Source organism: Acipenser ruthenus, chromosome 31, assembly GCF_902713425.1.
Source record: "Acipenser ruthenus chromosome 31, fAciRut3.2 maternal haplotype, whole genome shotgun sequence".
Classification (NCBI taxonomy): domain Eukaryota; kingdom Metazoa; phylum Chordata; class Actinopteri; order Acipenseriformes; family Acipenseridae; genus Acipenser; species Acipenser ruthenus.
The window spans coordinates 6,680,398-6,694,365 of NC_081219.1; the positions used below are offsets into that span (position 1 = coordinate 6,680,398).

General features: G+C 46.2%; 1 protein-coding gene across 11 annotated transcripts in view; it reads right to left on the minus strand.

Moving 5' to 3' along the window:
• The window catches only part of LOC117397002 (dynamin-1), a 140,035-nt gene that overhangs the window by 102,466 nt on the left and 23,601 nt on the right, over positions 1–13,968 (minus strand). For all 11 annotated transcript variants that reach the window (XM_059005392.1, XM_059005389.1, XM_059005388.1 and 8 more), the window contains exons 3-5: positions 12,925–13,074; positions 9,878–10,081; positions 8,782–8,880 (exon numbers count right to left, since the gene is read on the minus strand). In XM_059005392.1, coding sequence (XP_058861375.1) covers positions 8,782–8,880; positions 9,878–10,081; positions 12,925–13,074 — 453 coding nt within the window. The remainder of the gene's footprint in view (positions 1–8,781; positions 8,881–9,877; positions 10,082–12,924; positions 13,075–13,968) is intronic.

Genomic DNA, 13,968 nt, shown 5'->3' on the forward strand with positions numbered 1-13,968 from the left:
GGTGACAAACCCTGCATGACAAAGTGTTCCTGGCTAGAATGGAACACCTTAAACACTTTCTTGATATGGGTTCCCACAAGAATATTTATTGCACAGCTCAGCGATTTTATTTTACAGACCAAAATAAAAGTTGTTTGTTTTTTCCAGATGTGTGACTGAAACTAAGAGAGAATTTTATTTTATCCACCTGTGTGGGATAATTAGTGGAGTTATGGGGAAGGGGGGGATGCTGGTCCAGCCATGCCACAACCAGCAGGGGGGGCTGGTGGGTTCAGTGAGAAACCGCTAATAAACAAACAATGAATGGAAAACAAGGGGGAGGTGCACGCACAGGAGTTCTGTTTCCTGATCAGAATGACACTTTTCAGTTTTGACATGACTTGAAATAGTTAATACCGTGCTCGCCCTTTATAACGCTCTGGTCACAGATATTAGACCATGCTGTTTGTATTCCATCTTAAAACAACAATGTAAGTTATTATTATTATTATTTATTTCTTAGCAGACACCCTTATCCAGGGCGACTTACAATCGTAAGCAAATACATTAAGTGTTACAATACAAGTAATACAATAAGAGCAAGAAATACAATAACTTTTGTTCAAGCAAAGTACAAGTGTGACAAACCACAATTCAATAATACAGCAGATAATAGTGATAGTTACATTAGGATATGATTAAATACAAAATACTACAGGTTAAACACTTGGCAGATTACAGTATTCTGAAGTACAGGATTAAATGCAGTAAAATAGGGGGCAGATAAGAGCAAAATAAAGCACATTTAAATGAAGGGTGATAGTGTCCCAGGATACAAACAGAGGAGTTCTACAGGTGCTGTTTGAAGAGGTGAGTCTTAAGGAGGCACCGGAATGTGGTCAGGGACTGGGCAGTCCTGACATCTGTAGGAAGGTCATTCCATCACTGCGAAGCAATGGTGGAGAAGGAGCGGGCTCTGGAGGCAGGGGAGCGTAGCGGAGGTAGAGCCAGTCTTCTAGTGTAGGCGGAGCGGAGAGGTCGAGTGGGGGTGTAGGGAGAGATGAGGGTCTGGAGGTAGCTGGGTGCATTCTGGTCAAGGCATCTGTAGGCTAGTACAAGAGTCTTGAACTGGATGCGAGCGGTGATCGGGAGCCAGTGGAGTGAGCGGAGTAGTGGAGTAGCGTGGGCGAAGCGAGGCAGAGAGAACACCAGGCGGGCAGCAGAGTTCTGGATGAGCTGGAGCGGACGGGTGGCGGACGCAGGGAGGCCAGCCAGGAGGGAGTTGCAGTAGTCTAGGCGGGAGAGTACCAAGGCCTGGACCAGGAGCTGGGTAGCGTAGTTGGTGAGGAAGGGTCGGATTCTTCGGATGTTGCTCAGGAAGAATCGGCAAGTACGTGCCAGAGTGGAGATGTGCTGGGAATAAGAGAGGCAGGGGTCCAGGGTGACTCCAAGGTTCTTAGCGGAGGAAGAGGGAGAGAGTGTGGTAGATTCCAGAGGAACAGAGATAGAGAGATCAGAGGAGGGGGAGGAGGAGGGAAAGAAAAGGAGGTCAGATTTAGAGAGGTTGACTTTGAGGTGATGCGAGTGCATCCAGGAGGAAATAGCAGACAGACAGGTAGAGATACGGGAGGAGATGGTGGAGTCAGAGGTGGGGAAGGAGAGGAAAATCTGAGCATCATCAGCATAGAAATGGTATGAGAAACCATAGTATGCGATGAGGGGGCCCAGGGAGTGGGTGTAGAGAGAGAATAGGAGAGGACCCAAGACTGACCCTTGGGGGACCAGTTAAGAGAGGGTGAGGTGTGGAGGTTGCTCCACGCCAGGTTACCGGGTAAGTGCGGTTGGAGAGGTAGGAGGAGAACCAGGCCAGAGCAGTGCCAGAGATCCCCAGGTCAGCGAGAGATGATAGTAGAATAGAGTGATCAACAGTCAAAGGCAGCAGAGAGGTCGAGGAGAATTAGGACAGAGGAGAGAGAGGCAGCTCGGGCACACTTTAGTGAGTTGGTGACAGACAGGAGGGCAGTTTCAGTGGAGTGAGCAGAGCGGAAGCCAGATTGGAGAGGGTCAAGCAGAGAGTGGTTGGACAGGAAAGCAGAGAGCTGGCGGTGTACAGTCCGCTCGAGGGTTTGGAAGCGACATCGTGGGAGAAGTACGAGTGGACAAGTACAACGCAGTTAGAAGCAGAAAGGAGGAATTACATCTTTAAATTTGGAGTTGCTTTAATCAGAAAACATTGCAGCTTAAAGCCTTGCAGCTGCGTGTATTTTTCTGATCAGCTGAAACTCGGAGCAGCTGATTCAAATCCCGCGGCGTTCTGGGACACGGGGGAGGAGCGGAGCACGCAGCACAAACACAAACAAATAAAAGGCAGGCAGACTTCCCAGCGACAGCGTGTGGAAGCGACATCGTGGGAGAAGTACGAGTGGACAAGTACAACGCAGTTAGAAGCAGTTGAAAGCAGGTTGACAGCTGCAGAAGCTACACTAAACAAAAAAAAAAAAATGGTATTCAAGCCAGTAATCTGTGACAACTGCATGATGTGGGAAATCCGAGAAAACCCAACAGAGCTCAACCAAGTTTGTGTAAAGTGCTGCACGATCCAGGACTTGCTTCAGCGATTAAGCCTGCTAGAAAAGGAGCTGGAGGAAATGAGACAGCAACAGGAGCTTGAGGAGCTGACACACCCACAATTCATGGAAGTCTGCACCCCTAGCAGACTGAAAGCCAACAGGGAGATGGAAGAGAGTCGAAACAGCTGGGTTCAGATAGGCAGAAGCAGGGAAAAAAAGAAACTTCGTCAAACACAACCACCAGAAATCCAGACAGCCAACACATTTGAGCCACTTCAACACTTAGATGACCAAAACCAACATCACGAGAATGAAAGAAACGACACCCAGGACCCTATAAACAGTGCTGACCAGGCAGCAAAAAGAAGGGAGGTCATGATTGTTGGGGACTCCATACTGAGAAACACAGCAAGTTCAGTTCGCAGTTTGGACCCCCTTACTACAACAGTGTGCTGCCTTCCAGGAGCCTCAGTCAAGCACATCACTGAGAATGTGGACAGGCTCCTAGAACGAACAGGAGATGACCCGGTAGTAGTCGTCCACATTGGTACAAACAACATTGGAAGAGACAGGCCAAGATCCCTGCAAAACAAATTCAGAGAGCTAGGAAGGAAATTAAAAGACAAGACCAAAACTGTGGTATTTTCTAGGATACTGCCGGCGCCTTGCAAAGGACCATATGGACAGCTGGAAATACAAAATCAAAATGCATGGCTGAAATCGTGGTGCACACAGGAAGGCTTCACCTTTCTTGAACATTGGAGCACTTTCTACAACAAGGACTATCTATACAGGTGGGACGGACTGCAATTAAACAGAAAGGGAACCAATCTACTCGGAGAAAGGATCCTTCAGGCGGTACAGAAGCATTTAAACTAGAAAGGAAGGGGGGAGAAAACAAAAAAACAGAAGGGAGACTACATCAAAACAAGAGCAACAACTCAGGTAAGACCACTATTAAATGTATTTATCTTAATGTTAGAAGTCTCAGAAACAAAATGTTAGAACTTGAAGCTACTGCACTAACAAGTAACTACGACGTGATAGGTGTTACAGAAACTTGGTTGTCTGAGAGTGATGGAGACGAATATAATATTAGTGGGTACACACTGTATAGGAAAGACAGGCAGGACAGAAGAGGCGGAGGGGTAGCGCTATACATAAGAAATAGCCTTGAAGCCCAGGTGTTAAATCAGGACAAAGAAAACAATGCAGAATCAATATGGGTCAGAATAATGGACACAAATTCAAAGGGCATAATAATAGGAGCATGCTATAGACCGCCAAATTCAGACGCTGAGCAAAATAATCTGTTATACAATGACATTCGAAATGCGTGTAGAAAAGGAGAAGCCATACTAATGGGGGATTTCAACTTCCCCTGTATAAAATGGGAAAACCCAATGGGGGGCACGACGGACGAAATTGAAATGGTGGAAATGACAAATGACTGCTTCCTAACGCAATTTGTCAAGGCACCGACTAGAGGGGAGGCATGCCTTGACTTAGTCTTTTCAAATAATGAAGACAGAATAACTAAAACAGAGGTCAGAGAGCCATTGGCAAACTCAGACCACAACATGGTCTCATTTGAAATATTTTTTAAAACCCCAAAAGTAATGACTAAAGCTAAGGTTTACAATTTTAGAAAAGCAAACTACGAAGGTATGAAACAGAGACTAACAGAAGTAGATTGGAGTAAAATAGAGAAAACATCCACAGAAAAAGGGTGGCTGTTTTTTAAAAATGTAGTACTAGAGGCACAAAACAATTACATCCCAAAAGTAGACAAATCTAAATCTAAAACAAAATGGCCAAAATGGTTTAATAGATCAATTAAAAAAAATATTCAGCGAAAAAAGGCACTTTACAGAGCGTTTAAAAGGGACCAAAAACAAAGCACACAGAAAGAGTACTTGGAACTGCAAACACAAGTCAAAAAGGAAGTTAGAAAGGCCAAGAGAGAGATAGAAATCAATATTGCTAGGGGGCTAAAACCAATTCCAAAATGTTTTTCCAATATTATAACAGCAAGAGAACATTCAAAGAGGAGGTTAAATGTCTAAGAGACACAAATGGCAAAATCATAGATGAAGAAAAAAAAATAGCAAATATATTAAATGATTACTTTTCACAGGTTTTTACAAAGGAGGACACGGACAACATGCCCCACATGTCGACCTGTTCCTATCCAGTTTTAAATAACTTTAGCATAACAGAGGCAGAAGTGTTAAAGGGACTAGCAGCTCTTAAAATAAACAAATCCCCTGGGCCGGATGAGATCCTCCCAATAGTACTCAAAGAAATGAAAGAAGTTATTTACAAACCGCTAACCAAGATCATGCTACAGTCTCTTGACACAGGGGTTGTACCAACAGACTGGAAAATAGCAAATGTAATACCAATCCACAAAAAGGGAGACAAAACCGATCCAGGTAACTACAGACCAATAAGCCTGACTTCTATTATATGTAAACTTATGGAAACTATAATAAGATCCAAAATGGAAAATTACTTATATGGTAACAATATCCTGGGAGACAGCCAGCATGGTTTTAGGAAAGGGAGATCATGTCTAACTAACCTTCTTGACTTTTTTGAGGATGCAACATTGAAAATGGATAACTGCAAAGCATACGACATGGTTTATTTAGATTTCCAGAAAGCTTTTGACAAAGTCCCGCATAAAAGATTAATTCTCAAACTGAACGCAGTAGGGATTCAAGGAAATGCATGCACATGGATTAGGGAGTGGTTAACAGGTAGAAAACAGAAAGTACTGATTAGAAGAGAAACCTCGAAATGGAGTGAGGTAACCAGTGGTGTACCACAGGGATCAGTATTAGGTCCTCTGCTATTCCTAATCTACATTAATGATTTAGACTCTGATATTAAGCAAACTCGTTAAATTTGCAGACGACACAAAAATAGGAGGAGTGGCAGACACTGTTGAAGCAGCAAAGGTCATTCAAAATGATCTAGACAGCATTCAAAATTGGGCAGACACATGGCAAATGAAATTTAATAGAGAAAAGTGTAAAGTATTGCATGCGGGCAATAAAAATGTGCATTATAAATATCATATGGGAGATAGTGAAATTGAAGAAGGGAACTATGAAAAAGACCTAGGAGTTTATGTTGACTCAGAAATGTCTTCATCTAGACAATGTGGGGAAGCTATAAAAAAGGCTAACAAGATGCTTGGATATATTGTGAGAAGTGTTGAATTTAAATCAAGGGAAGTAATGTTAAAACTCTACAATGCATTAGTAAGACCTCACCTAGAATATTGTGTTCAGTTCTGGTCACCTCGTTACAAAAAGGATATTGCTGCTCTAGAAAGAGTGCAAAGAAGAGCAACCAGAATTATCCCAGGTTTAAAAGGCATGTCGTATGCAGACAGGCTAAAAGAATTGAATCTATTCAGTCTTGAACAAAGAAGACGCGGCGATCTGATTCAAACATTCAAAATCCTAAAAGGTATAGACAATGTCAACCCGGGGGACTTCTTTGACTTGAAAAAAGAAAAAAGGACCAGGGGTCATAAATGGAGATTAGATAAAGGGGCATTCAGAACAGAAAATAGGAGGCACTTTTTTACACAGAGAATTGTGAGGGTCTGGAACCAACTCCCCAGTAATGTTGTTGAAGCTGACACCCTGGGATCCTTCAAGAAGCTGCTTGATGAGATTCTGGGATCAATAAGCTACTAACAACCAAACGAGCAAGATGGGCTGAATGGCCTCCTCTCGTTTGTAAACTTTCTTATGTTCTTATGTTCTTATGTTTTGGAGAGGAAGGGTAGGAGGGAGACTGGACGGTAGCTCTGGAGGGAGGTGGGGTCGAGGGTAGATTTTTTGAGGAGGGGAGTGATGGAGGCTTTTTTGAAGGCAGAGGGAAAGAGACCAGAAAGGAGAGAGGTGTTGAGGAGGGAGGAGATGAAGGGGAGTAGAGCAGGAGCAGCAGCTTGAAAGAGGTGAGTGGGGAGGGGCTCCAAGGCACACGTGGTGGGTTTGTGACCCTGGAGCAGGGAGGAGAGGTCAGAGTCTGAGAGGGGCAAGAAGGTGGAGAAGGAGGGCGAGTTAGTAGGGGATGTAGTGGGTGTAGGGGTTGGAGCAGGAGGGGATGCGGGGAGGGAAAGGTGTTAAAGAGTTTGTGGATATCTGAGATTTTAGAAGAGAAGAAGGAGGCGAAGTCATCAGGGGAGATAGAGGAGGGAGGAGGAGGGGGGGAGGGTTTAGGAGGGAGGAGAAAGTAGAGAATAGTTTACGTGGGTTGTTAGTGGAGGCTTGGATTACAGATTGGAAATAAGCACATTTAGCAGAGGAGAGAGTAGAGGAGAAGGAGGAGAGGAGAGTGTGGTAAAGGTCTAGGGCAGCAGGGAGTTTGGTTCTCTTCCATTTCTTTTCAGCAGATCGCAGTGCGATTCTTGCCGAGTGGAGCACCGAGGAGAGCCAGGGATGGGGAGGGGAGGGGCGAGCAGGTCGGGAGGTGAGGGGACAAAGGGAGTCAAGGGAGGTGGTGAGTGAGGAGAAGAGGGTGGAGGTAGCAGAGTCTACGGAGAGTTGTGAAAAGGAGTCGATAGGAGGGAGGTGAGAGAGAGCAGTGGTGGCAAGGACAGAGGGGGAGAGAGATCGGAGGTTACGGCGAGAGGTGACAGTGGGGGTAGGAGGAGCAGGGAGAGGGGGGAGAGACAGAGAAAAAGAGATGAAATGGTGATCAGAGAGGTCCAGGGGGGTGACAGAGAGGGTGGAGGGGCAGCAGGCCCTGGAGAAGGTGAGGTCCAGTTGACGGCCAGCTTTGTGGGTAGGAGGGGACGGAGAGAGACAGAAATCGAAGGAGTGGAGGAGAGGGAGGAAGAGAGGGAGGAATCCAGCAGAGTGGCTGGGGTTGGAGAGATGGATGTTGAAGTCACCCAACAGGACAGTCGGGGTAGACAGAGAGGGGAGGGAGGAGAGTAGATAGTCGAGTTCATCCAGAAAGTGAGTGAGAGGCCCAGGGGGGCGGTACAGAACAATGAGCAGGAGTTGACAGGGAGAGGTTAGTTGGACAGCATGAAATTCAAAGGTATTGACAGAGAGTGAAGAGAGATCGGAGGGGACAGAAAAGAGTAAGGAGGGAGAGAGGAGAAGACCCGTCCCACCTCCCCGTCCAATGAGACGCGGGGTATGGGACAGGACGTAGAGAGAGGACAGGGCAGCAGGAGTAACAGTGTTATCAGGGGACAGCCAGGTTTCAGTGAGAGCAAGGAAATCGAGCGAGAGGTGGGAGGCAAAGGCAGATATGAAATCAGCTTTGTTAGCAGAAGAGTGAAAGTTCCAGAGTGCACCAGAGAGTGTGCGGGAGGGGGGGAGAGGCAGAGAAATTAGGTTAGAGGGGTTGGAGGAGCAGCAGCGGAGGGAGGGCAGAGGACGAGGATGGGAGGACAGAACAGTGATGTGAGAGACAGTCATAGCAGGACAGTGGGGTAAATGGGCAAATGGGAGCCATGACCACTCTGTAACCTGTTCCGAGGCACAAAGGGGTGCCTTATAAAGGGGCAGCCCTGTAGTTAATTGTTAATAGTTAATCAAAAAATAACATTCTGATGTGTTTTCTGAAAACTGTGTTTCATGTGTTTTGTTTTTTTTATTGGATGCATTTGAATTCTTGTGTACGTGTAACTGCACTTATAATTAAATAATATTATCATTTCCGGATTGAACTTTTGGTTTTATGAAATCAACAAGTTTTTAAAAAATATTTCCAATCATCAAACATGAGCTGGAAAACACATAGCTATCAAAGTGTTAATTACCACTTTTTAATATCCAGTTGAAGCTTCAGAAGAAAAAGATCTATCTTAATCGATTTTTCTTTTTTTATGTTTATGAGGTGAATGGGCTACACTGGAGGCCAAAGTCCTTTATCTCCATCTGAAAGAAATGCCCAATCATGCCATGGTTCTGCACCTGAGAATCTGTTCATCCTTGGAGAATGTCAACATGGTGCACACTGAACCATGCTGTAATAGGTGACACCTGAGAAGGTCCTCTATAACAGTATGTGTCTGGAGACTGACTTCACAACATTTTGTTTCGCTGTTGAGCTTCTTGTTTTCCAAACTTTATGATAGTAGTTGAGTCACTTTCAGGTTTTTAATAACAAAACACGTTTGAAGAGGGTTAATTGTCTGGTAAACTGCAATCCCGCAGGGCAGGGGAGACGTGGGGACTGGGAGTCCCGGACCTACCTCTTCGCAGTGGGAGCAGCTTGTTCTCCAGGATGTCTCGAGCGTCTGTGCCCTCGTCCATCAGATCCAGTTTGGTGATGACACCAATGGTGCGCTGACCTGTAATCAACACACACACGCACGCACGGACGCACGCATGCACGCACACACACACACACACAGGCACGCACGCACACACACGCACACACACACACACACACGACACACAGCTCCAGTTAGACACCTTCACTATTGCACCAGTGCCATTGATATTGCATCACCTCCCATTTTCTAGTAGTACCTCATGAATTGTTACGAATATATACATATATATATATAAATTATTAATTGGGCAAATGATAGCAATGGCCATTGAGGCTAACTGATGAAATTAGTGGCATAGTTAGACCAGCTTTGCCATCCATTAAATGTTACAATGTTTTTAGATTTTATAGTTAGTACACTACATTGCAAACATTCAGTTTTTAATTGTAAATTGTATTGCAATTAACAGTTCCATTATTTGGTATTCAACACATTATACAATTTCAAGTAACCGTTAAAAACATTTTTATTAAAATATTCTCCCACATCCTCTCTCCCTTCTCAAATTTTCTCACCATCTCACTCCTCTGTGTATTACTTTTCCCTTCTTTAGCACTCTCCCTCTGATTATCTGTCATTGTCGACCGCCCACTTATCCCAATGCCTTTTCCCCCTCCTGTCCCCCTCTCCCAATGCCTCTTCCCCCTCCTGTCCCCCTCTCCCAATGCCTCTTCCCCCTCCTGTCCCCATCTCCCAATGCCTCTTCCCCCTCCTTCCCCCTCTCCCAATGCCTCTTCCCCCTCCTGTCCCCATCTCCCAATGCCTCTTCCCCCTCCTTCCCCCTCTCCCAATGCCTCTTCCCCCTCCTCTCCCCATCTCCCAATGCCTCTTCCCCCTCCTCTCCCCCTCTCCCAATGCCTCTTTCCCCTCCTTTCCCCTCTTCCAATGCCTCTTCCCTCCCCCTCCTCCTCTCCCAATGCCTCTTCCCTCCCCCTCCTCCTCTCCCACTCTCCTAATGAATTCTTATCCCCATACACACACCCCATCTGTCCCAGCTCCTCTCCCCTCATACCTTGTGGGTCAACTTCTTTGGCAATCTTGAGAGCATCCGAGTTGGCAAGATCCGAGTTGGCGGGAGACACAGCGAGGCAGAGGCAGTTTTCCTTGGTGACGAACTGCATGATCATATCCCTGATCTGGTGCTCAATGTCGGCCGGCTGGTCGCCCACCGGCACCTTCGTCATCCCAGGGAGATCCACTAGGGTCAAGTTCAGGACTAGAGGAGAGAGACAGGACAACAGACAGACACGAGAAATCCACACACTGAATACATGAGGGTTCTGAGAGTCAGGGGCTGGTTGTATAAAACACATTAATTATAAAGTTTAAGTATAACACTTAATGACACATTTTCCCTTAACTCGGGTATTGACTTAAATGGGTTAAGCTGCATTTCTGCAACATCCTTAAATTTAAATACTAAAGTGGAAAACTAAGGTAACTGAAGGTGTTTAATGCTACTGGCCACTGGCGCGCACTATGGCTTCCTGACAAAGTGCTTGTTTTTGTGTTACCCTAGAGATCCAGAACCACGTGGTACACCTTACTCCAAAGTTCTCTATCACAGTGTTGGGGAAGGTACTTTCAAAAAGGAATCTGTTACAGTTACAAGTTAATTGTAACTAGTTGCAGAAAAAATTGTTAACTAGTTAGAGTTGAAATTAAAAAATTATTCTCAGGCAGAGTTTACATTTTACAGAGATATTTTTTTCAGCTTGGTCAGGCTGCAGCTGGAAATGTTTTTTGATGATCAAATCCACTCGTCCTCTCAGTGGCCTTTTAAATCTTTAAGAAATCAGTTTGAAAAAATGTTTACCTTTCAAAGAGTAAACGTAGAAGTTAATTCCATTCCACACAGACCTCAATGTAATAAAGATACTGTATTAAAATTACTAAATACTTTGTGATATCATACAGCAATTTAAACTAACTCCTATGTATGTTTGTGTTCTAGCAGTGCCACCTATTGACAGGAATGTACTATGCCTTTCTGTATTGATATAATTCATGTTACAGTGAATAATTAAAAAATAAATAAATACAAAATTGACATGATTTTTTTTTTATATCCATACTTTTCATAGACTAATCTATAGACCTTTTCATTTTTTTATTTTTTTATTTAGTGTGCCCAATTATTTTACCCCTAATTTTCTCCACAATTTAGAATGTCCAATTATAATTGATTATTTTTTCCCCTCACCGCATCAAATTCCCCACACAGCGCAGGAGAACTGAAGGTTCAGTGGGTTGTCCTCCGATCCCATGACCAAGCCAGTTGCCTTCTTTTACACCCAAGAACTGAACAACAGATGTCAGTGAGCTGCCGGCCTCTGGGGGACAAAGGCCAGCTCACTCCGGAATCCCCAGTGATGAGCGGTGACTTCACACAGCCAGGACGCAAACCTGCACTCCCCTGACAGTAGTCTCACCCTGCACACCACACTGCTGTGCTTTACCAGGTAAGACACTCGGGACCCCTGCGCTCTCCTGACTGTACACCCTGCACACCACACTGCCGTGCTTTACCAGGTAAGACACTCGGGACCCCTGCGCTCTCCTGACTGTACACCCTGCACACCACACTGCCATGCTTTACCAGGTAAGACACTCAGGACCCCTGCGCTCTCCTGACTGTACACCCTGCACACCACACTGCCGTGCTTTACCAGGTAAGACACTCAGGACCCCTGCGCTCTCCTGACTGTACACCCTGCACACCACACTGCCGTGCTTTACCAGGTAAGACACTCAGGACCCCTGCGCTCTCCTGACTGTACACCCTGCACACCACACTGCCGTGCTTTACCAGGTAAGACACTCAGGACCCCTGCGCTCTCCTGACTGTACACCCTGCACACCACACTGCCGTGCTTTACCAGGTAAGACACTCGGGACCCCTGTGCTCTCCTGACTGTACACCCTGCACACCACACTGCTGTGCTTTACCAGGTAAGACACTCGGGACCCCTGCGCTCTCCTGACTGTACACCCTGCACACCACACTGCCGTGCTTTACCAGGTAAGACACTCGGGACCCCTGCGCTCTCCTGACTGTACACCCTGCACACCACACTGCTGTGCTTTACCAGGTAAGACACTCGGGACCCCTGCGCTCTCCTGACTGTACACCCTGCACACCACACTGCCGTGCTTTACCAGGTAAGACACTCGGGACCCCTGCGCTCTCCTGACTGTACACCCTGCACACCACACTGCTGTGCTTTACCAGGTAAGACACTCAGGACCCCTGCGCTCTCCTGACTGTACACCCTGCACACCACACTGCCGTGCTTTACCAGGTAAGACACTCAGGACCCCTGTGCTCTCCTGACTGTACTCCCTGCACACCACACTGCCGTGCTTTACCAGGTAAGACACTCGGGACCCCTGCGCTCTCCTGACTGTACACCCTGCACACCACACTGCCGTGCTTTACCAGGTAAGACACTCAGGACCCCTGCGCTCTCCTGACTGTACACCCTGCACACCACACTGCCGTGCTTTACCAGGTAAGACACTCGGGACCCCTGCGCTCTCCTGACTGTACACCCTGCACACCACACTGCCGTGCTTTACCAGGTAAGACACTCAGGACCCCTGCGCTCTCCTGACTGTACACCCTGCACACCACACTGCCGTGCTTTACCAGGTAAGACACTCGGGACCCCTGCGCTCTCCTGACTGTACACCCTGCACACCACACTGCCGTGCTTTACCAGGTAAGACACTCGGGACCCCTGCGCTCTCCTGACTGTACACCCTGCACACCACACTGCCGTGCTTTACCAGGTAAGACACTCAGGACCCCTGCGCTCTCCTGACTGTACACCCTGCACACCACACTGCCGTGCTTTACCAGGTAAGACACTCGGGACCCCTGCGCTCTCCTGACTGTACACCCTGCACACCACACTGCCGTGCTTTACCAGGTAAGACACTCGGGACCCCTGCGCTCTCCTGACTGTACACCCTGCACACCACACTGCCGTGCTTTACCAGGTAAGACACTCGGGCTTTTCATTTTTTATTTGGACATAATTTCGGTAAACAGCCTACCATGGGGTGAGGAGACCCGCAGATTGATGGGGATGGAGGAGATCCCTTTGTTGCTCCCAGTGATGCGGTCAGTCTCGGCCTCAATCTCCATCCGGACCTCCTCAAAATCAACAAACTTCTTCCCTTTACAGTGCAGGAACTCCGCATATTCTGTTAGGAAGGATGGGAGAGATTAACTCTGAACACATGATACTGGTCTAGATGTGCTCTCCTGTACAGCGTGGTTCCTCTAGTACATGCAAAGTAATCATGCCTTGCACATAAAGAAGACAAGGAGAAGCACTGGAAAGTTATAGAAAGGGAAAACCTATTAGAAACTAAGTCAGTAGATATAAATGTATACATTAGTGATATCAGGCTATCAGATACCACAAAAATCACCATATGTCAACAGATGAGTTGAAAATAACTAACTCATGGCCACATTTCATGTCAACTGGATTAACAGTTCTCTGATATATGTAACAGTGTAAGCATGGCATTCACACGTATGGAGGGACACACAGGCAAGTCCACATATGCCAAGACAATCATACTCTCTGGAATAAATCAGTAATATAAAAGACAGATCTAGTTATAAAACTTGGAAAAAAACTGAATTGCTGCACATTCTCAAAGCACATTCTCAAACCACACCGGGCTCTTCACAGAAGAGAACTCCAGGGCTGCTGAACCCAAGATAAAAACCACCTCCTCCAGCCCCATTTGTAGGCACAATTGCCTGGAACTAATAACTATTTTTGATATAAGTACATATCTGAACTAATCTTTTGGATTCATTCTTGAACACGCAGGATGCAGCACAGCGTCTGGACTTTTGGCTAGAGAAATTCCTGAAACATCCTACACAAAGGAGGGGGGGGGGTTAATGAGCCAAGAATTGGGGGACTTTAGCTGAACCTAATCAGGGGTCTAATCTGTACCAGCAGTGCCTCACAATATAAAGGGTGATTGATAAACAGCGCACACAACAGACAGTGTACTTGCGAACTCTATGTAGTTGCTAATGTTATGTATTATTTCTTTTGGATTAGAGAGTCCTAT